General features: G+C 31.9%; 4 protein-coding genes across 6 annotated transcripts; all 4 read right to left on the reverse strand.

The window, feature by feature from the left end:
* Nucleotides 1-137: 137 nt before the first annotated feature.
* LOC123907288 (protein DETOXIFICATION 14-like) lies at nt 138-4,164 on the reverse strand. Its single transcript, XM_045957488.1, has 7 exons — nt 3,823-4,164; nt 2,031-2,575; nt 1,838-1,924; nt 1,683-1,739; nt 1,341-1,579; nt 1,021-1,226; nt 138-518 (listed from the first exon to the last, which is right to left on the reverse strand). Exons 1-7 carry the CDS (start codon nt 4,060-4,062, stop codon nt 456-458), a joined length of 1,437 nt encoding a protein of 478 aa, XP_045813444.1. The 5' UTR covers nt 4,063-4,164; the 3' UTR covers nt 138-455.
* Nucleotides 4,165-4,944: 780 nt separating this feature from the next.
* Nucleotides 4,945-8,698, reverse strand: LOC123907296 (protein DETOXIFICATION 14-like). The gene is made up of 7 exons (XM_045957499.1): nt 8,180-8,698; nt 7,014-7,558; nt 6,642-6,728; nt 6,458-6,514; nt 6,101-6,339; nt 5,794-5,999; nt 4,945-5,405 (listed from the first exon to the last, which is right to left on the reverse strand). Exons 1-7 carry the CDS (start codon nt 8,417-8,419, stop codon nt 5,343-5,345), a joined length of 1,437 nt encoding a protein of 478 aa, XP_045813455.1. The 5' UTR covers nt 8,420-8,698; the 3' UTR covers nt 4,945-5,342.
* A 3,038-nt stretch (nt 8,699-11,736) lies between these two features.
* Nucleotides 11,737-14,543, reverse strand: LOC123907305. The gene is made up of 2 exons (XM_045957510.1): nt 13,933-14,543; nt 11,737-12,871 (listed from the first exon to the last, which is right to left on the reverse strand). Exon 2 carries the CDS (start codon nt 12,863-12,865, stop codon nt 12,170-12,172), a length of 696 nt encoding a protein of 231 aa, XP_045813466.1. The 5' UTR covers nt 12,866-12,871; nt 13,933-14,543; the 3' UTR covers nt 11,737-12,169.
* A 1,464-nt stretch (nt 14,544-16,007) lies between these two features.
* On the reverse strand, nt 16,008-20,690 carry LOC123907312 (protein DETOXIFICATION 12-like). Of its 3 annotated transcripts, XM_045957526.1 has the most exons (7): nt 20,270-20,650; nt 17,815-18,359; nt 17,289-17,375; nt 17,148-17,204; nt 16,810-17,048; nt 16,530-16,735; nt 16,008-16,366 (listed from the first exon to the last, which is right to left on the reverse strand). In XM_045957526.1, exons 1-7 carry the CDS (start codon nt 20,564-20,566, stop codon nt 16,304-16,306), a joined length of 1,494 nt encoding a protein of 497 aa, XP_045813482.1. In that variant the 5' UTR covers nt 20,567-20,650; the 3' UTR covers nt 16,008-16,303. The 3 variants fall into 3 exon arrangements, with proteins under 3 accessions (XP_045813482.1, XP_045813490.1, XP_045813473.1); XM_045957534.1 differs by lacking the exon at nt 17,289-17,375 and having other exon boundaries at nt 20,270-20,690; XM_045957517.1 differs by having other exon boundaries at nt 17,148-17,375; nt 20,270-20,651.
* Nucleotides 20,691-21,644: the final 954 nt, after the last annotated feature.

Genomic DNA, 21,644 nt, shown 5'->3' on the forward strand with positions numbered 1-21,644 from the left:
GCATTCATCACCCATCAAAGAAAATTATGGTAGAGGAAAAAAGATAAACCATGTTGCCTAAAATATTAATAGAAAGTTCAATTAATAAAAGTCTAAAATTTGATCCAATAAATATTTAGTATCAAGAAAACAAAAACAAAAAGAACAAACATTTTACATTCTCACTTGGCTCGTGTTCATATCCGATTGAAATTGAAGAGATGAACTCATCCAATTTATTTTACATCATAATAATGATTAAAGTTACACTAACACTGCAGCCTGCAGGGCCTTGACAAAATTTGAACTGAGAAGAAATAAAATATCATAAATTTTATAACTCTATTCTCTGTGTGAAAACTTTTTCCTCCATATAGTATGTGTGATTTGATCTTTTTCTCTAACCAAATTAAGCTATAAGCTTTGCAGATGCTAACCAAACAAGCTGAAAGCTTGGAGGAATCTACTCCATTAGCTTAAACTAATCTATCTTCTACTGCAAAACTTCCTTCAAATATCCTTTCTCGTGCCTTAGTTGCCTGCAATCATAGACACTCAAGAAATGAGTATCTTCCAATTACCAGTATATGTTCAAAACTGTTACTGAATCTTAGTAAGATAGCATAGCCTAAAATGCAAGTTCTCTGAGTATGAAGATAACTGTCTTTTCTAGTTTAACATATTAAGTTAGAAATATATTTAGTTTGATATGATTTCCTGATCCGAGATGATGCTTTGGATTGTGCGGTGCCTATTAGATTTTTATACTGAACCGTGCTTATCCTGACAAACCAACTTGTAAGTTGATGTGTGTCATTCTTTATAAATTATTTTCAGACGTTATCTCTTACTTTTTAGAGTAAACAGTTATTTCAGTCCCTAAATGAGTTAGGCGGTGTCACTATGGACCGTAAATATTGAAATTACAAAAGCATCCTCAAGTGTGTATTTGATGAAAGTCGCTGTTTACTATGTGTGTTTACTACTAGTGCCAAATGTGGAGAGAGGTAGAGTTACAAAGACGTCGAAGTGAAGGCAAACCTGTTTTTCCCAATTTGTAAGACTTGTTATAAGGGCTAGCAAAAATGCTTGACAGAAGGCACCAACAAGTATCCCAATCCACAGGCCTTTTCCTCTCAACTCAAACCAGAAACCTAACAAAACGGCAATTGGAATTCCAAAAACATAATAGGCTCCAAGGTTCACATACGCTCCCAACTTCTGCCAACCAGATCCTCTAGCAATACCTATAATGGTCAAGTGTTACATTCCATAGCATAATAACTCAGACTACATTAATTAATTTCACGAAAATTAAGTATTTTGAATTGAATAATAAAGAAAAGAGTTAGAGAGCCAACCTGCAAGGGTACCGTGTAAACTATCAACTATAACATTTATACTTATCAGAGGAACCATATTTGTGACATAATCCACCACGTCCTGCTCATTGCTAAATAGATAACCTAAAATGTGTCGAGAGGCGAAAATGGTGGAACTCACCAAAATAGCCTCAGAAACTGCAACAGTCATAGCGGCATAAACAGACAACCGTGCTGCTTGTGCACATCCGGCTCCTAATGCATTTGAAACTCTAGAGCTGAAAAGAAAAACCTTATCAGAAAGAAATAGCATCACTTTTAATTGTACAGACAAATATATGTGCATAAATTTATAGGGTTGTAATTGATCCAAATAAAAACCTTGCTGCCGAGCCAGTTGCTTCTGGTATCGTATAGATGGTTGAGATGATTGATAAGCTGATCAGAGAAAAATATTAGACAATTTCAATACAAATTTAAAAACACAAAGTAGTTCATATATGAAGGACAAGAAAAGTTGTGACTTGTAATCATACCATATGGATAAAACTGAAGTTTCAAGCTGTGGATTTGGTAGAAGACCAGAAAGAACGATTAAGAGCTCAAATGACCACCACTCAAGGCTGAAATGATCAAATTTGTAAGAAACAAATCATGGTCGAAAATCAGCAGCAAAAAGGAAAAACACAAAACTGAAAGATATGATACAAAAGGAGGGAGGGAACTCACCATATCATTCCAGCAGAAGGAATCGCATAGCGAAAGAACTCTCCTATTCCATTGAATGACTCCATTGAAATCGGAGCCCGAGTCTTTTCACAATCAGTGGAGAATTTCATATATAGTCCAAGTATAATCACATTCAACCAATATGAAGTACCGATAGAAAATGCAGCTCCTAAGCACCCTAATTCAGATTTAAAAACCAGCAACCAACAAAAAGCTATATGGAAGCAAAGTGTAACAGAGGAACTTATAACAAGGGGATATATCAAACTTTGCATCAGAAAGTATCTGACCAGTCCCTGAAGTGTTGCATAAGCAAATAGAGCAGGAATCATGCACATCACAAATTTTCCAGCTTCATGTGAAATCAACGGGTCTTGGCCAATTAAAATCAATAGCTTCCCCATGTAGAACCATAATATAGTGAGAGGAACACAAGTTATAATAAGAGAAACGATACCAGTGTAAATCTGAACACCAAATTTTCTATATTGCTTAGCACCATAAGCTTGTCCGCATTGAGTTTCAAGTGCACATGACATTCCAAACTGTTTGATATTTACAAAATATATAATAAAACACAATTAATTTCATACTGATTTGATGCAAATAGTGAGTAAACAATCATTTTGGTCTCTAACGTGCGAGACTGGGTCATTATTAGGGGTGGCAAAACGGGCCAGGCCCGCCGGGCCGACCCATTTGACCCACCATTTTTGGCGGGCCGGGCTGAGGTTTTCGGCTCGCTACCTTAAGGTGGCCCGCCCCCGCCTAACCCGCCTAAAAAACGGGGCGGGGTGGGGCGGGGCGGGTTAGCCCGCGGGCTTTTTAATTTTTTATATTTTTTTACTTTTATTGAAAATAGTGTGGTGCTTGCTCTAGGAGCGGTTCTTGACCCAAGGATTTGTTACTCAAAAGTTGATCCACTTACTTCTAAATGTAAAATGGAAGAAGTTAAGAAGAAGTTGTACGGTCTCTTTGAGAATTATTCTTCCATTCCTAATTCATCTACCACAACTTCCACAAGCATTACATCTTCCGCTACTTCGTCTACCCACAAATTGACTTCCAGCTTGTTTGCTTGTTTCAAATGAGAATTATCACTTGCTAGTATTTATTCTTTTATCTTATATTGTAATGAATTATTTATTAACTTAGTTGATGTTTCTATTAGTTTAATTAAGGGTAATTGTAAGTATTAGTTTAATTAAGGGTAATTGTAAGTGCTAGTACTAGGAGGTAAGAATTGTGAATTTATAATTCAAATAGTTAAAAAAAAAAAAAAAAGAGTATTTGGCGGGCCGGCCCGCCAACCCGCCAACTCGCAATAAACGGGCGGGCTTGAGTTGTTGAACCCGGACACCTAAGTTGCCCTGCCCCGCCCCGCTTTTGGGCGGGCTTAAACGGGGCGGGCCTAAATGGGGCGGGCATGCCCACTTTGCCACCCCTAGTCATTATAGTCCTTAAATGTATCAAAACTTCAAAAACATTCTTAATGTGTCATGTATTAGTAACTTTATGGTCCGACAAACAAAATACACATTCGATAATCAAAGTAACTAACCAAAAACACATTCAAGGATATTTTTGTAATTTTGATACACTTGAAGACTATAATGACACGGCCCTACATATGCAAGGACCCAAATGACTGTTTGGTATGCAAACTAGACAATAAGAAGCACAACACTGGGACACACCTAATCCGAGAAGTGTTTGTGCATCATATAGCTCTTAAAATCAAGAACCTAGCTAAGAGTAAAAAATGAGCTTAATAAGGGAAAACAAAACTTACAAGAAGACTGAAGCCAGTAACCCCACAAAGAGAGATAGCAATTGCTGTACTAGAGAGAGCAAGTTTACCCAAACGACCAACCATCATCATTGAAATGATTTGCAGAAAATACTGTGACAAAGTGACAGTAATCATAGGCAAAGCTAGAAAACCAACATCTTTCACCTCTTGAAAAAATACACTCCATGTTATCCTGCTTGATCCACCCTCTCTGTATTTCTCTAACAAACCCTTTTCCATATCTTATAGCTCTAAGGTGGTTATCCAAATCTACAGTTTCTCCGTTTTTGGCCTTTATTATTTATTGTATATGCTCCGTGGTCCTTTTTTTAAAGATTTGGTAACAAGTCATCACATTCTATTTGTATTTATATCTTTGTTAGTTCATTAAAAGTTTCTGGTCCCTATCCTATGGTCTTTGTCCAAATCGCTGTAAGAGTTAAAAAAAGATTTTACAAGTTGACACTACACTAGTAGTTGGAACACATACCAACATTTAATATCCAAATATAGTATTTCAAGAAAAATGATAACAAGTGCAACCGGAGTACTCTCTATGGGTTTGATCTGCTAAAAAATAAAGGATCGGATATGACAATCTCTATTGTACCGTGTTTGATTTTAAAACTGTTGTTGGTATTGGACAAACTGGTGGCTAAGGGACATGACAAAAACTGAAATTCTTGTCCCCCACAGAATCACGAGACAACTTTTTGTCCTCGGCACAAGTTGTCTAAAATATCAAAATAATCTTTTGTCCATGAAACATCGCACAACACAAAATTGATTCAATAGTTATATTTTGCAGATCAAACAAACCCTTTAAATATTCTGAGAACACTCGTTATTTGTTAACAAGACTCATATTTCAAATAGGATTATCTCAATCGAAAGAAATTTATGAAAAACTTAATTTAATTTTTTTTTAATTAAGCAAATTACATCAAAGAAAAATACTGATGTTTATGAACAATAAACAAAGATAACAAGTTGAGATTCACACATATATAATTGAGATTCTTCATTTAAAATAAAACACTTAAACAAATTATAGGTAGATAACAAGTTGATAAAAAAAAATCACCAAACAAACAAAGAGACATTTAACGATCATTTGCCTCATAGCCAAAAGTGTCTTCATTTCTCAATAACACATAAACATCTTTCACATAATACAAACCACCGCAAGTATAGTTTCAACAAATATTAATAACTGTGACACTAATGACAATTTTACAATGTCTCGGGTGGAATTTGCCTTAGGTCTCAATGTGAGCCTTGACAAAATATTGAATTGAGGAAAAACTTCATCATTTTGATAACTCTTTTCTTGGTGTGAAAAGTTTTCCTCCCATTTTTTTTTTACTAAAAAAGTTTTCCTCCTTGCAGTATCTGAGATTTGATCTTTTACTCTAATCAAATGAAGCTATAAGCTTTACAAATCTATCTTCTGCTGCAAAATTTCCTTGATGAATCTAAACTAATCAAGCTGACAACTTTGATGAATCTACTCCATTTGCTCAAACTAATCTATCTTCTGCTGCAAAACTTCCTTGAAATATTCTTTCTCGTGCCTTAATTGCCTGCAATCATAAACACTCAAGAAATTAGCATATTTCAATTAATATTATATTTCAAAACTGTTACTGAATCTTGATAGCATGGCAATTAGATGCTAGTTCTCTTTGAATATAAAGATAGATATAAGTTACAAATATATAGTTTGATAGGATTTAACATTATGAAATTGATGCTTTTGACTGTGCCAAATGTAAAGAGAGGTAGAGCCACAAAGACATGGAACTATGAAACACAGAAACATGCACGGACACCTGACACAACATTGACACGTCGACACTGAAATTTTTTTGAAAAGATGAAAGTAATTGAATGTAACTACATGTGTACGTGTCGTGTCCATGTCAGACACTAGACACGTCTTCAATAAAAAATGTTAGTACAAAGGCAAACCTGTTTTTCCCAGTTTGTGAAACTTGTAATAAGGGAAAGCAAAAGTGCTTGACAAAAGGCACCAACAGCTATCCCAATCCACAGGCCTTTTCCTCTCAACTCAAACCAGAAACCCAATATAACAGCAATTGGAATTCCAAAAACATAATAGGCTCCAAGGTTCACATATGCTCCCAACTTCTGCCAACCACATCCTCTAGCAATACCTATAATCGACAAAGTGTTACAATGCATAATTCATTCAGCCACAACGAATTTCATAAAAATGAAGTATTGTACGTTGAATAATAAGGAAAAAAGGGCCAACCTGAAAGGGTACCATGTAATGTATCCATAATAACAGATACACTTATCAGAGGAACCATATCTGTGACATAATCCACCACATCCTGCTCATTGCTAAATAGATAACCTAAAACCCGTCGAGAGGAGAAAATGGTGGAACTCACCAAAATAGCCTCAGAAACTGCAAGAGTCATAGCAGCATAAACAGACAATCGCGCTGCTTGTGGATATCCAGCTCCTAATGCATTTGAAACTCTAGCACTGAATAACGTGTGCAAAACAAAAACCAATCAGAAAGAAAAGAATACCATCGCTTTTTGTTGTACAGAAAAATGTATATCCACAAATTGATGAGATTGTGACTGATATGAATTAAAACCTTGCTGCTGAGCCAGTTGCTTCTGGTATTGTATAGATTGTCGAGATGATCGATAAACTGGTCAGAGCAAAAAGTAACAGTTAAACAATCAATTAGTACTAATTAATTGGTAACAACTTCTATACAAATTTTAAGACACAAAGTAATTCATGTATGAAATGACTAAGAAAAGTTGTAATTATACCATATCGATAAGACTGAAGTTTCAAGCTGTGGATTTGGTAGAAGACCAGAAAGAAAGACTAAGAGCTCAAATGACCACCACTCAAGGCTGAAATGATCAAATTTGTAAGAAACAAAGTTAAAAACCATGGTTGACGATAAAAAAGAGTCTAATTTTTATACACAATCGGTGTAAAAAGTTTGACATTATCAACAAATCGCGATCATTCATGTGTGTGACTTTAGAAGTAGTTACGATTAAAGTCAAACATTTTCAATGATTTAACAATTACGATTGAATGACAATGTAAAAGATCTACACTAACAGCGTATATGCATTATATCCAAATAAAAAACACAAAACTATATGATATAAGAGAAGGGAGGGACTCACCAAATCATTCCTGCCGAAGGAATAGCATAGCGAAAAAACTCTCCAATTCCGAGGAATGATTCCATTGAAATCGGAACCCGAGTCTTCTCACAATCAGCAGAGAATTTCATATATAATCCAAGTATAACTACATTCAACCAATATGAAGTACCAATAGAAAATGCAGCTCCTAAGCAACCTAATCCGGATTTAAAAACTAGCAACCAAGAAAATGCTACATGGAAGCAAAGTGTAACGGAGGAACTTATTACAAGAGGAAGTATCAAACTTTGCATTAGAAAGTATCTGACCAGTGCCTGAAGTGTTGCATAAGCAAATAGCGCAGGAATCATGCACATTGCAAATTTTCCAGCTTCTTGTGAAATCAAAGGGTCTTGGCCAAGTAAACTCAATATCTTCCCCAAGTTCAGCCATAATAAAGAGAGAGGGACTCCAGCTATAATAAGAGAAATTATAGCAGTGTAAATTTGCACACCAAATTTTTTATATTGCTTTGCACCATAAGCTTGCCCACATAAACTTTCAAGTGCACATGACATTCCAAACTGTTTTACATGTACAAAATTTAAAATAAAATGTAATTAATTTCATATTGATTTGATGCAAATAATGTGTGAACTTAACAATCATTTTCATTCCTAAATGTTTGGGACAGAGTCATTATAGTCTTTAAATGTATTGAAACTATAAAAAAAATCACTAAGTGTGTCTTATGTTTGTAATTTTATGGATCAAATTGAAAAAATATACATTTGATGACTAAACTAACTAACCTAAGACACATTTGATAAATTCATGACAGTAATAATTTTATGGACCAAATTGACAAAAAGATACATACGAATACGGTAACCAAACAATCTTACCTATGACACTATCAAAACTTCAAAATCATTCTCGAATGTGTCTTATGTTAGTAATTTTATGGACCAGGCCGACAAAGAAAATACACACTTGATAATCAAATTAACTATCAGAAAACACATTTAAGGATCAAAGTGACTTGAAAAAGACACATTCAAGCATGTTTTTATAATTTTGATACATTCAGATACTATAATGACACCGTCTGACATATGCAAGGACCCAAATGAATGATTACACTACAAATAATACATGTATAGAATAAAAACCTAGCTAAGAGATAATGGAAAAAGAAGACTTACAAGAGGACTGAAGCCAGAGACAGCACAAAGAGAGATAGCAATTGCAGTGCTAGAGAGAGCAAGCTTACCCAAATGACCAACCATCATCATTGAAATAATTTGTAGAAAATATTGTGACAAAGTAACACTAATCATAGGCAATGCTAGAAAACCAACATCTTTCACTTCTTGAACAAATACACCCCATGTTATGCTATCTGAACCACCCTCTATGTCTTTCTCTAACAAACCCTTTTCCATATCTTCTAGCTCTATAGTTCATACAACAAAAACAACTTTTTGTTGTTGTAGGTAAAAATATTTGATTTGAATACGTAGAATTTGGGATTATTATTCAAATTCAAATTGAAATAAACAATGTTTCAATGTGATGCACGAAAATATATTATTCGTTTACATGTGATGCACCTTTATTTAATGTGATTGTGATGCAATAGTAACACGGAACGAAGAAAAATCATTGGCTACATATGGTAGTGGTACACAAAACTAATTTGATTGATTAGGTTTTGTGCTTACCAGTCACCACTAATCTCGATTATGTATACTAATTTCAATTGACCTTTAAAACAAGAACACGAACAACTTTATATAAAAGAGAGACAGTGTAACATGCTCACCACCCACTAATTTTCAATTACCTTGTTACTCCGTAACTAAAAAATCACTTTTAACTATAAAATATAAAATAAATGTATTCGGTCAATAATATAAATTAAATACGTTATTTTTTAATGAATTTATAAAGTAGTTTTTGACAGAAGAAAGTATGAAGTAAAAATTTTAACCTAAATTTTGGATGTTTGTAGTTAGTATTTAAAAAATATAAAATTAAAAGTCATGATAAAAGTGTCTTTGAGCACTTGTTAAATATACAAAAAAAATAAAAAAAATAAAAAAGAAAATTAATTTTGGTAAGATAATTTTTTACATTTTTAAGATATTAAATGTACAAATTTCATCATAATTTTTTTGTATTAGTATAGTATGCTTAATTAATATTCTATTCTGGAGGCATATTTTATCATTTTTTTAAAAAATAAATCAGACCTAAATCATAAAATATGTATTCCCTTCTTCGCAAAATATAAACAAAAATGAGTCAAATAAACTTGATGTATTTGGTTCAAAATTTGAACCAAATACACTCATTTTTGTTGACCAACTTTTACTTATATTTTGGGACGGAGAGATTACATTATTATTTTTTCTTCATTCAACATCACTAAAAAGACAATTACTGCTTTTAAAATTTGGGTTCATAGGTGTAGTAAAAGAGAAACACGGACAACATGCTCAACATGGCACACACCCACTATTTTTCAATTTACTCGTTATTGAGAAAAATTTATATCTGAGAAAGAGTTTGTTGTCTATTTGGATCTCACATGAAAGATTAGTTTCTGCAATTATAGAGAGTGTATCTAATTTACACAAAATAAATTAGTCTAATCTAATCTATAAATATGAATCACTCATTCATTTGACATTCAATGCCTTAATTCTACTGTTTGAAATTTGAATCACTCGCTTTTTTTTTTTCTTTCTTCTTTTCTCTTTCTGATATCATGCTAATTTATTACCTATTAATCACACATTATTATTTTTCCCAATTTCAATCAATCATCAAAACCTCTCTCTCTCTTTTTTTTTTATAAAAAAGTATCAAACTAGATGAAAGCTATGGAAGCTGAGTCTTCTTCCACAAATATGGAGAACGATTGTTAAATAAATAATTACTAGTATAACTTACCCGTGCTATCGCCCGGGTTAATGTTCTATGAAAAATATAGATCATTTTTTTTTACACATGAAAAATATGGATTATTAAAATTTTAATATTGTGATTTTTTTTTAATTATTTGTAAAATTAATTTTATATTTAATGTAATAGTTTATTTAAATATGATAAAAGATCCAAATTTTAGAGATTTTAAGGAGAAATGGCATAATGGAGAGTGATACTCCACTCCCCGTTCCCAACTCACATGTTCATATATTTGTTCTTTTATTTTCATAAAAAAAATGTCATTATGCAAAAACTAATCTAACGGTTAATATATTTGTTCTTAATCGTCATCTCTCTCCTTTAGACATTTGTTTTCTTCAGGAGTATTTTATCTCATGTCCCCGTGTGAAAAAATTTCACATTTGAGAAGCAAAATGGGGCGATTTTAATTTTAATATTATTTATTTAAAAGTAATGAACAGTAGAATTGTTTGTCATTTACTTGACACAAAAAAAAATTATATAATTTTTTTAAGCATATCTAATTTGTTAATGTGAAAATTTTAAAAAATGTATCTATTTATTTTTATTTTTATTTGTTTATTTTACAGTGATGTATGAAGATTAAAAATAAAGTAATACATGATATTATTGCTTTTAATTCTTTTTTTATATATATATATATAAAATCATTGTTACTTTCCCTGCTTTCAATTGATATCGTATTTTTTATATAATAAAATCTACAAATGTATGTCTCACCACGTGTAAGTTATTTTTTGTTTAATACCTCCATGTAGGTTATTTTTTTTTATCAATACCCCCGTATTTTAATATTTTGTTTGGTACAAATCACTATGTATTTTTTTTTATTAGAAAAACCACATTAAGGTAAACCATAATTAATAGAATAATAAAATGAAATAGAAAAATAATCTATGAAGTCAATTACTTCATTCCTTTTATATTTCAGACAATGACACCTTTTTCTCTACTTGATAAGTATGAAGTTTAAGAATAATTTTTTTTAAGCATATCAATTTCTCAATTCCACATTTTTCCAATTCATTCTATAGTATAGTCATTCGAGGAGTTTCTATTATTTTATCAGTGTATTTGTTAAATATCACATGAAAAATTAGACAAATAAAAAAATAATGAGTAAAAAAATAGAGTACAACATTTATTTATAAATAATAGTAAAAAAACATTTATAAGCATGATTTAAATCCAATAAAAAATAATATGAACAACAATTCTTTTTTAATAAGTAAACATATGATTAAAAAAATGACAATAAAATATAAAAAATATAAATAAATACTTAAAACTCTAAGAAATGATATTATAGATACCTATTAATCACACATTATTATTTTTCCCAATTTCAATCAATCATCAAAACCTCTCTCTCTTTTTTTTTTTTTATAAAAAAGTATTAAACTAGATGAAAGCTATGGAAGCTGAGTCTTCTTCCACAAATATGGAGAACGATTGTTAAATAAATAATTATTAATATTACTGTTAGTAATAATAAATAATAATGTCGTCCACAAGTTATAGCTCATCCGGTAAAAATTATCGAAATTGTTAAGTCATGCGTATGACCGAGGTTGAATCCCGGCTCCCTCACTTGTATGTGTGAGTTTATATGTACCAAAGCTTATCAAAAAAAAAAAAAGTTTATATGTACCAAAAAAAATAAAAAAAAATAATGCCCTCTTTTCTATTTCTATATGTGTGAGTTTATATGTTATTTCTATTTCTATTATTAAGGCTAAAAAAAGCACAACCTTATATCATTCTTGCATACGAAGTTGATCATAAACATGAATAGTGTAATCCTGTCTTCTAGATTACGAGAGGTTTTAATGAATACGACATAACTATTCAAAATCAAATATACATAGTACTATTACACTACAGCGGTATATACCTAAAATAACTACTATGATGGAAAAGCAAAAAAGAAAAGAAAAGAAAAGTAAAGCTCTCATAAAAGACCTCTTTTAATTAGATTACAACCCACAGCTTTACAGTGATCTGGATTCTTTTATGAGTAGCTCAAAACAGCAGCAGATATGACTATAGAGAAAACTTTTATGATTGAAATGTTCATGATTGATGAGTAGCTCACACTAGCTTGCTTTTGATCTGGTGCAATTAACATGTGCTCTGGCGAAGTTGATGGGTTAGTTTCCAAAAATCCATCAGAGCCTTCGATCAACCAATCCAACAAAAATGGTGTACATGTTTCCAAACTATCTACGGCACCCCTTCCCCTTCTTCTTGTCTCTTGCTCTGGCACCCCTACTAGTTTCACCCCCAGCCCCTATTGCACGCACTGGTTCTGGCACACCAGTATCTTGGCTTGCTTGCTGCTGCATTGCAAGAATATCCCTCTCCAATTTATCTAAATCATGCTGGTACTTAAGACGACAGGAATATGCATCGCGTTCAACAAGCAACGGACCAAAGTGCAAATCAGCCTTAATGGCATCCCAATTATTCCTCCCATATTTAATGACCCCCAAGCACAATGCAAAAGCCTCATTTGTTTTCCAATTTTCAAATTTTTCTGCATCATCATTTACCTTATCCTTGCCGTCAATTTCAGAACGGTTCACCCCAAAAAATTCTAGATCAGCCTCGAACTTATTTTTAATGTCATCTTCACTCCTTCTACTAAGAATTGAACCAAATCTAGGATCGGCCTTAATCTCTTGCCAAATGTTCGGCTGATTCACCCCGGAAATCCCTTCCTGATTTAGTCTAGTTGGTTGACTCTTTCCAAACATAGCTTCATCAGCCTTGACCCAATTCCTAAGGTCCTTTTCACTAAAATTAACGAGCCAGGGACCAAAGCGCAGATCAGACTTAATCGCATGCCAATTGTTCTTATGTACAAGATTCCCCACATACAATGCAGAAATCGCCTTTTCTGTCCAATTTTTCATGAATCTCTGCAAATCATAGTATGTAAAACTAAAAATTACTATTATTAAAAAACCACATTATTAAAAAACCACATTCTAACCTAAGAAATTAAATAAAAGATCATCTCAACAAATAAACCACGTCTAGATTAAACGCACAAAAATAATACCTAAAATAATACTTGAGTAACAAAAATGATGAAGAAATAGATCCTTGTTAAATGAGAGTAAAAAATAACAAATTCAAGTTTCAACATTATACTTCATATAGCAAAATATGATAAAGAAATAGATCCTTATACTTAGCAGGTTTTATAAAATAAGGTAATAAGATAATCAAGTTTATTGGTCTGTGTGAATAAGTTCAGCAAAATCTCTTCTATGTTGTGGATAATCCAACTTCAAATAACTACACTAGCCACCATCAAGGGACTTGGACAGGAAGCACCCTAACTGTTAATGATCATGCCAAGCACAAAACAGGTTTACCGAAACCGCAAAAGAATGCATTCAACTAATATAACAAATGATTATGTGTTATAATAAGAAAAACGCAATGAAAATACTAAAGCAATTTTTTATCTATTTACCGAAAACACACAGACACATCATAATTCAGCTACTTAGTTCAACTAGTTGAGATTATTGTGTCTAAACTATGGACAGTCAGGACAGATATATCATCATTGAAACAAAGTTCACAACCAAAATCACATCATAATTCAACAAAAATTCTCAAAAACTCAAAAATTCAAAAATGTCTTACAATGCTTATTTCAATTAAAAAATGTCAACAAAAATTATTTAGGCTATATTTCAATTCAATATAGTTCAGCTGACACTCTTAACCCTAATTTCTTAATTAATCTCGACTCTTAACTGATTTTTTACTAATATCAGAAATCACATTTGCAAAAATCACTTAATCAAACACAACAATGACCTAAAATCACCAACATGCAAACACAAATCGCACTTCGATATAATCTCAGAGAAGAACAAAATAGAGAGAGAGAGAGAGAGAGAGAGAGAGAGAGAGAGAGAGAGAGAGAGAGAGAGAGAGAGAGAGAGAGAGAGATTTCATTTACAGTGTGTAAGCTCCGAAGAAGAAACGAAAATTGTGCTCCGAAGAAGAAGAAACGAAATCTTCAAGTCCGATTTAGCTCCGATGAAGAAGAAATGAAATCATCAAGTACGATTTAGCTCCGATTCAGTGATGTTGCGCAGATTCGGTGATTTTGCTGAGAGTTTGCGAGTAAAGGTATTTTGCGAGTTTGTGAGCGGGAAAGCGATTTTCCAGAAAGCGCTTTTGTGTGTGATTTTCAGAATGCAAAGTTTGTGTGTGTTTTAATAGAAAACAAAATAAAATATAAATTGTCTTTATATTTTAAAATAATTGTTTGTGATGAAATAATTTCCTCACAAATTTTATAACACTTATAACGGAATATTTCCCTACTAAAAAAAACATTTGAGATGAAATTTTTATGGCTAAACTTTTGGGTATTCTCCCAGCTTTTCAATTTGCCAAGAAAAAGGATTCAATAGAGTAATGGTTGAATCTGACTCAGTTGATCTTATTGTCGAAGCATGTTTACCTAAACAATCATGCTCATCTATAATTAACCGCATCAATCGCCTTAAGATACATGATGAGGAGGTATCTTTTCAACATATTTACAGGCAGACAAACCAGGTTGTAACTTGATTGTGAGACATGCTCTTACTATTAGAGGCGGCCTGCACACATGTGCGGCATGTGGATGACATCGGGCCTTAAAATTTTGAGGGTCTCAAAATTTTGAGGTCGTATAATATTAGTTATTTATTATTTATATCTACAAAATATAAGATGTATATTAATTGATTAATTTTCAGGCCTTAAAGTAATAGTTATATATTGTTAATGTTCATAAAATATCATATGAGTATCAATAGATTAGTTATCTATACTAGTAAATATAGTTCTAGTCCATTTTAATCTTTGCATAAAATTTAATCTTAGATTATGATGTTCCTTTTTGACGTTATATACAAAGATAATTGTTTTGTATTCTTTGTCTCATTTGATTTAATATTGGTAATTTATATGTTTACAAGAATAAGAGTGATTTTTTTGTATTATATACAATTTAAATCGACAAGTTTTTTTTAAAAAAAAAATAATTTATTAAGGGACCACTTTTATATTTTGCATAGAGCCCCTAAAACTCGTAGACGCCACTGCTTACTCTACCTACGGGTATCCATACTCTTACTATTCTTTATTATTATTATTATTATTATTATTATTATTATTATTATAATTATATATAAAAGTTAATATTTATTTTGATCACTCGTAATTTTCTTGAGGATCCAATTTAAACTTTAACAAAAAATAAAATTCAAACTAGTAGTGGAACTCCCATTTCATCTCTTGGGGGCAGGATTGAGCTCTTGATAGGGGATGGTCTTTTGAAAGTGTGTATGTTTGCATCATATAGTCTAGCAGTGTGATAGACTCGTTAGGAGGTGACATTATTTTCTTGGTTAATATTTAAGGGTTTCTAGCTGCAAAAACCTAAAATAAAAACATTTGAGGGTTTCTTATCATAAAATCCTAGGCATTATAGGACTCGGATACTTAGAGAAAGGTGATTAGAACATATTAATTGAAGGCACCAAAAATTAGGCTTTGTTTTTTATCTCCAAATTTGTACATGATAAGGTCAAAGATAAATATGACGGTCAATTTTTTATATTAAGTTAATTTTTTTTTTATGAATAAACTTAATTCTGCTAATATAAAATTAGAGAATATAATAACGTATAGTAGAAAATTTGAATCTTAGTTGCTTTTTATAAATGTTAATTTTTAATCCGGTAATTTATTTTCAGCTCTTAAATTTATACAAAATTAATTTTATTTATTTCCTAACTATGTTAACTTTGATCCGTCAAAAAAAAAAAAACTATGTTAACTTTGTTGCACGATACATGATAAAAATACAATCCTTATGAAGAGAACATGTAATTTTATTACTAGATATGATTTGATACATTGAAAAAGAAAAATACATCACATAAATGACAACAGCGGTGGTGAAAAAAAAATACTCTGAAATTCTTAGTCAAATAATGTTAGACCTTAGAGAAGGTATGAATTGAGAGAGATAGGGGATAAGAGATAAGAGGGAAAAGTTATGATTTCATTCAATTTATACTACAACCAAGGTTACTTATGATCCAAGTAACAAACATAACTACTTGACAACCGTAAACAAAGTTAATAACTTCCTAACAAACTTTGACTCTAACTGTCATAACAGAAAACTAACTTCTATAGTGCTCGCTAAGCCAGGCTTAGCTCGCTGAGTCAAAAAACACTATTCACTCCTCGCTATAGCTCGCTTAGCCACATGCTTCAGGATACTATAACAAATTTGATCCCCTAAACAAATTTGGCCTTCACTCATATTATACAAGTCTATCCTCTGCTGAAAATTGAACATCAAACAACCTTTGTCTAGCCTTCATTGCCTGTATTATTAGTAAACATGAAATTATTAAATGATGCCTAAAAGGATATGACCTCATAATCATATTATATATCACAAGTGCTTAGACAAGTATTTATCCAATTTTCCTAAAAATTGTGAACCAAACACAGTAAACTAGAAATTAGAAAGGTTAAAGTACATACCAGTTGCTCCCAATTTATACAACATGTTATGATGGAAAGAAGAACACATTGAACAAAAGCACCAACTTGTATGCCAATCCAAAGCCCTTTTCCTCCCACTTGAACCCAAAATGCCAATGCAGCAGCAGCAGGAATCCCACAGAGATAGAAGGCCCCTAGATTGACATATACTCCTAGGTGTTGCCATCCACAACCTCTAGCAACCCCTGAATCAAACAATAGTAGTATACACTCAGAAAATGCTACTCTTGTTGTGATTAGAGAATTAGTTGAATAGTACCTGAGAGAACGCCTTGTACGCTGTCGAATATAACAGACAAAGAAACTAGAGGAGCCATGACAGTGACATAATCAACAACTTCTTTATCATTACTGAAAATGTAACCATAAACATGCCTGCATGCAATTAGGGTTGAACTCACAATACTTGTTTCAATGAGTGAAAGTGACATAGCAGCCAATACAGCGATGCGTGCTTCAAATGGATTCCCAGCTCCTAATTCATTTGAAACTCTTGTGCTATAATATTCAGAGACAAAAAATGATAATTTAATTAGAGATAAAATTAACGGTTAGAATATTAAGAATTAATGAATATGTTTATGTTAAACTTGTAACCTTGCTGCAGCACCAATTCCAAATGGTATTGTATAGAGAGTTGCAATGGTATTTAGACTATACAAAAATGAAAGAGTTAGCAAAAATGACACAAACAATATGATTGATGGAACATTAGTAAAAAAATGATAGCCAACATACCAAACAGATAGAACAGAAGTTTCAAGTTGTGGATTTGGTAACAGCCCAGAGAGCAAGACCATTAGCTCAAAGGACCACCATTCAAGGCTAAAATCATGAACATGAAAATTAAATATATTATTCAAATTTAATGGAAAATAAACATCGCGCTATTGAGAAATTGAAAAAGTAAATCAGCATTTTAGCGTTTGAAATGGTAAGTATCGGTCAATTTAGTCCCTCAAATTTGGAAAATTGAAATGTAGACCTTCAAATTTAAAAAATTGCAATTTAGTCCCTTGATGTAACAAATGCACATTCAAGTCAATTTGTAAGTCTTTCATTAGTTTTGGTGGACGTTCACTAAAGAGATCTTTTGATATATAGATTAAATTGATTGATGTTCTTTAATTTAAGAGGCGGAATTGTGGGACTCTTCTAATTTCGAGTGCCGAAATGTTGATTTATTCAATGACTAAATACAAGTTGAGTATTTGTCAAAAAAAAATACAAAATACAAGTTGAGTAGAAGAGAAAGACGGATCACCAAATCATTACTGCGGAAGGTATGGCAAAGCGAAAAAACTCCCAAATTCCTTGAAATAGTTCCATAGAAATCGGCGCTCTAGTTTTTGCACACGCAGAAGAGAATCTCATATATAATCCAAGAAAAATTACATTCAACCAAATGGAAATGCTCATTGATATTGCACCACCAACATTACCTAACCCTGTCTTGAATACCAAAGCCCAACAAAGAGGTACATGGATACCAAGAGTGACACAAGAGCTTAAAAGCATTGGAAAAAGCAAGCTTTGTATTTGAAAATATCTAACTAGTGGTTGCAATATTGCATAAGCAAAAACTGCTGGAAGAAGCCAAATTGTGAATCTTCCTGCTTCATGTGCAATTAAAGGGTCTTGTCCTGTAAAAACTAGTATGTTTTCAATGTTGATCAAAATGAAAGAGAGTGGAATACAAACTAATATGAGAGAAAATATAGCTGTGTATGTTTGCATTCCTATTCTTTGATATTGTTTAGCTCCATAAGCTTGTCCACATGTTGTTTCTAGTCCACTAGCCATTCCCAGCTATTAGCATGAGTAAACATCAATTATAGTTAGCCATTTTAAAATAAATGTCGTTTTAGAAAAGAAAAATCTTCTAAGATAAGTGTCGTTTTTTTGTCAAGTATCTAGGTGTTAGAATTTCACATTTTTAAGTGAATAAGTAGGTGTTTCCAGATTTATGTTGAGACTAAGTGTGGCTATAGCCACACCGGTCCATCCCAAGATGGGTGATCAATGGTAAATGATCGTCTTGTTGTAATTTGAAACGTTAGGAGGATTCATTGAAATTGAAATATTTTTAGAATTCATTATAGACAAGATGAGCGATCAATGGTAAGTGATCGTCTGTTCTTAGAACAATTAGTAATGATGTAATTTCAGCTCATTTTTAACAAATGGATACTATTTTTTTTGTAAATTTAGTTGCTACGACTATTTTTAGTATAAATTTTTAGTAAATTTAATATAATTTAGTTTTTGGACAAAAAAATTAGCCCCACTAATAATTTACGTCTAGATTCGCCTCTGGATATATCAGGATTATATATAATCTTTATATAATGTCTCTACTATATATTAATTTATATATAATCCGATCTCTACATATTATATATAATGTCTCTACCAATTGAGTTAGGTTAACCGGACAATTTTTTAAATATAGTATTAATTTATTTATTTCAAATTTACTTTCAAATTAAAATACTTATTTTGGAACAATGAGATTAAATACTAGTAGTACAAAAATTCTACCCTGTTTACTCAATTCAATGCTTGCATGGTTCACATGGTCTTTATATTTTGGATGTCTTACATACATCCCGGTAAAATTAAAGTCATTCTCCAAAGATTTTACTATAAATCAGAAAGAACAACTATAGCAGCGGTTAGAGTTTTTTTGGTACAAAGCGGTTAGAGTTTGTTTGTTTTGTTTTGTTTTTTGAGGGATATATGTTATTTGTTATTTGTTGATAAAGAAAAAATAAATTACTTTAATAATGTAGACTTGTATGTTGAAGGTTAAATTTAATACTTAAATAACAAGAAGGTTGAATTTTAATACTTTAATAATGTAGTAGTATGCACAACCAAAAAAATAATAATGTAGTAGTATATCTAAGGGGAAGAAAACATATTGATATTGCTATACCCAAAAACAAAAATGTGAAGTTGCAACTCAATTGTACAGTGGTGATTGACGTTAAATTTAGTAGGGATGACCATAGTTTGATTCCCGCAACTGCAATCGGATGAAATTTCACTTGATATCAGAATTGATCTTCAAACTAGATTAAGCGGTATAGTGGGCCGGATATTATTGTGAAAAAAATGTGAAGTTGCAACCGCAAGACTTAAGACTTTTTTTTTTTACAACCACAAGTCATAATCATGTAATTGTTAAATATTTAATTTAATTATGTTATTATATATTAAAAACACAGCTCACATACACTCAGAAAAGAAGGCTGGAAAAAAAGGACTCTTGCGTGAAGACAAAATAAAAAGATTAAATAAATAAACAAAGATACCATTTCATATAGTAATTCATTTGGCTCTTTACTCTATAGTCAAAAAACAAAGATATTTTCAAACTAGACTGTAGCACAAAAATAGACAACCAAATAGGAGTATACTAGGTAATCAATTAAACTCAAATTCAACTTTCAAAAAACAAATAATTCAAATTAATCATGTGATTCTAAAGGGAGTTATAACTTATAAGGTTGTATTGGTGGTTGGAAAATGGTAGAGGAAGAGGACATTCCCGGGTTCAAAGTTCAATTTTCACCTCTAATAAAAAATTAACGTCATAAGTGTAACGATAGCTATAGGAGATATTGGAGTTACTAAAAAATAATCTAAACTATGCTTAACAATAAAAAAAAATAAAAAAAATCAAAAGTATGATAGTAGTAATAAAATTTACATACCAAGAAGCTGAAACCAGTGACACCGGTGAAGGAAATAGATAAGGCGGCGCTAGAGAGATAGAGTTCACCTAAGTGACCAACAATCATAGTTGAAACAACTTGCAACAGTTTAGTTGATAATACTACAGCTACCATAGGCCCTGATATGTAACAAATCCTCGTCATTTCTTCCATGTAAATATCCCAACTAATTATTCTCTTCTTCCTCTGTTCTTCTTCATCACCACTCTCTGTTTTTGAATCAATTTGTACTTTTGCTAATAGACTCTCTTCCATCATGTTTCTCTCTTCACCCATTTTGAAGAAGGAAATCGATTGAGATTAGAGAGAGCGAGAGAGGTGTATAATATAAGAGTCGGTAATGTATGTATATATGACACGTTTTGCTGATATTGAGTTGGAAAGTGATTGTTTACAAGTTGTGTAAGCCATTAATTCAACACATACTAGTAGGGGTGATCGTATCCGAACCAATCCAAAAGTAAAACCGCAAATCGAACCAAACCAAACCGAAAACCGCATTTGGTTTGGATGTATTTGGATGACTTTCTTACTGAACCGCAAACCGCAAAACCGCAAACCGCAAAAACCGCGGATAACCGCAAAAACCGCATTAAGTTACTATTATATATTTATATTCCAATATCGTAAAAGAAAATATATTTATATTCCAATATACATGCCCAATTACCAAGTCAGTCGACCAAATTAATCGAACTTCAAGTTGTTTTTATTTTTTGTACTGAAATTTTATTTTGGTGTTGTAATGTTATTTTAAATAAACAAATTTTATCGGTACCGTGATGTTATTTTGAAAATTCAATTTTTTTATATATTTAAAATTGTAAGTTACTATAATGTTATTTTGGATAAATAATTTTTGTTGGTACTACAATGTTATTTTGGAACTTCAATTTTTTATTTTTTTTTTATGCTTAAAATTGTTCGGTACAATCGTTATGTTTTAAACCGCACCAACCGAACCGATCCAAACCGCATTGGTTTGGTTTGGTTTGGTTTGGATGACTTTTTAAAAATCAACCGAACCAAACCGAACCGCATGCATTTTTATCTCGCGGTTAGGATGACTTTTATGCTCAAAACCGAACCAAACCGCATCGCGATCACCCCTACATACTAGTAACCGAGGCGGCTGTATCTGAGCGAGGGCGAAGAGGACGACCGTCCTAGGTTCATAAAAATAAGTCTAAAATTTGGACCCAAAATAATTTTTTTAGGGACTAATAAGCCTAACAAAAAATACATACTAGATGTATCAAGAAATAAGCTATAATAAATCAAATCCCTTCTCATTTTTTTAGGACAAAATTCATTAAATAACTTACAAAAAATACACTCACTAGATGTATCAAGA

Source organism: Trifolium pratense, linkage group LG1 (genome assembly GCF_020283565.1).
Source record: "Trifolium pratense cultivar HEN17-A07 linkage group LG1, ARS_RC_1.1, whole genome shotgun sequence".
Lineage (NCBI taxonomy): Eukaryota > Viridiplantae > Streptophyta > Magnoliopsida > Fabales > Fabaceae > Trifolium > Trifolium pratense.

Coding starts and splice junctions, on each gene's coding strand:
- LOC123907312 (XM_045957517.1), bottom strand. CDS start 20,566: ATGGGTGAAGAGAGAAACATGATGGAAGAGAGTCTATTAGCAAAAGTA. Junction 18,360..20,269: donor TCACTGGTTTCAGCTTCTTG/GTATGTAAATTT, acceptor TCATGCTAATAG/CTGGGAATGGCTAGTGGACT. Junction 17,049..17,147: donor GGAATTGGTGCTGCAGCAAG/GTTACAAGTTTA, acceptor TGAATATTATAG/CACAAGAGTTTCAAATGAAT.
- LOC123907305 (XM_045957510.1), bottom strand. CDS start 12,865: ATGAAAAATTGGACAGAAAAGGCGATTTCTGCATTGTATGTGGGGAAT.
- LOC123907296 (XM_045957499.1), bottom strand. CDS start 8,419: ATGGAAAAGGGTTTGTTAGAGAAAGACATAGAGGGTGGTTCAGATAGC. Junction 6,515..6,641: donor ACTTCAGTCTTATCGATATG/GTATAATTACAA, acceptor TGCTCTGACCAG/TTTATCGATCATCTCGACAA. Junction 6,340..6,457: donor GCAACTGGCTCAGCAGCAAG/GTTTTAATTCAT, acceptor CACGTTATTCAG/TGCTAGAGTTTCAAATGCAT.
- LOC123907288 (XM_045957488.1), bottom strand. CDS start 4,062: ATGGAAAAGGGTTTGTTAGAGAAATACAGAGAGGGTGGATCAAGCAGG. Junction 1,925..2,030: donor CCTTCTGCTGGAATGATATG/GTGAGTTCCCTC, acceptor TGATCATTTCAG/CCTTGAGTGGTGGTCATTTG. Junction 1,227..1,340: donor TTTACACGGTACCCTTGCAG/GTTGGCTCTCTA, acceptor TGACCATTATAG/GTATTGCTAGAGGATCTGGT.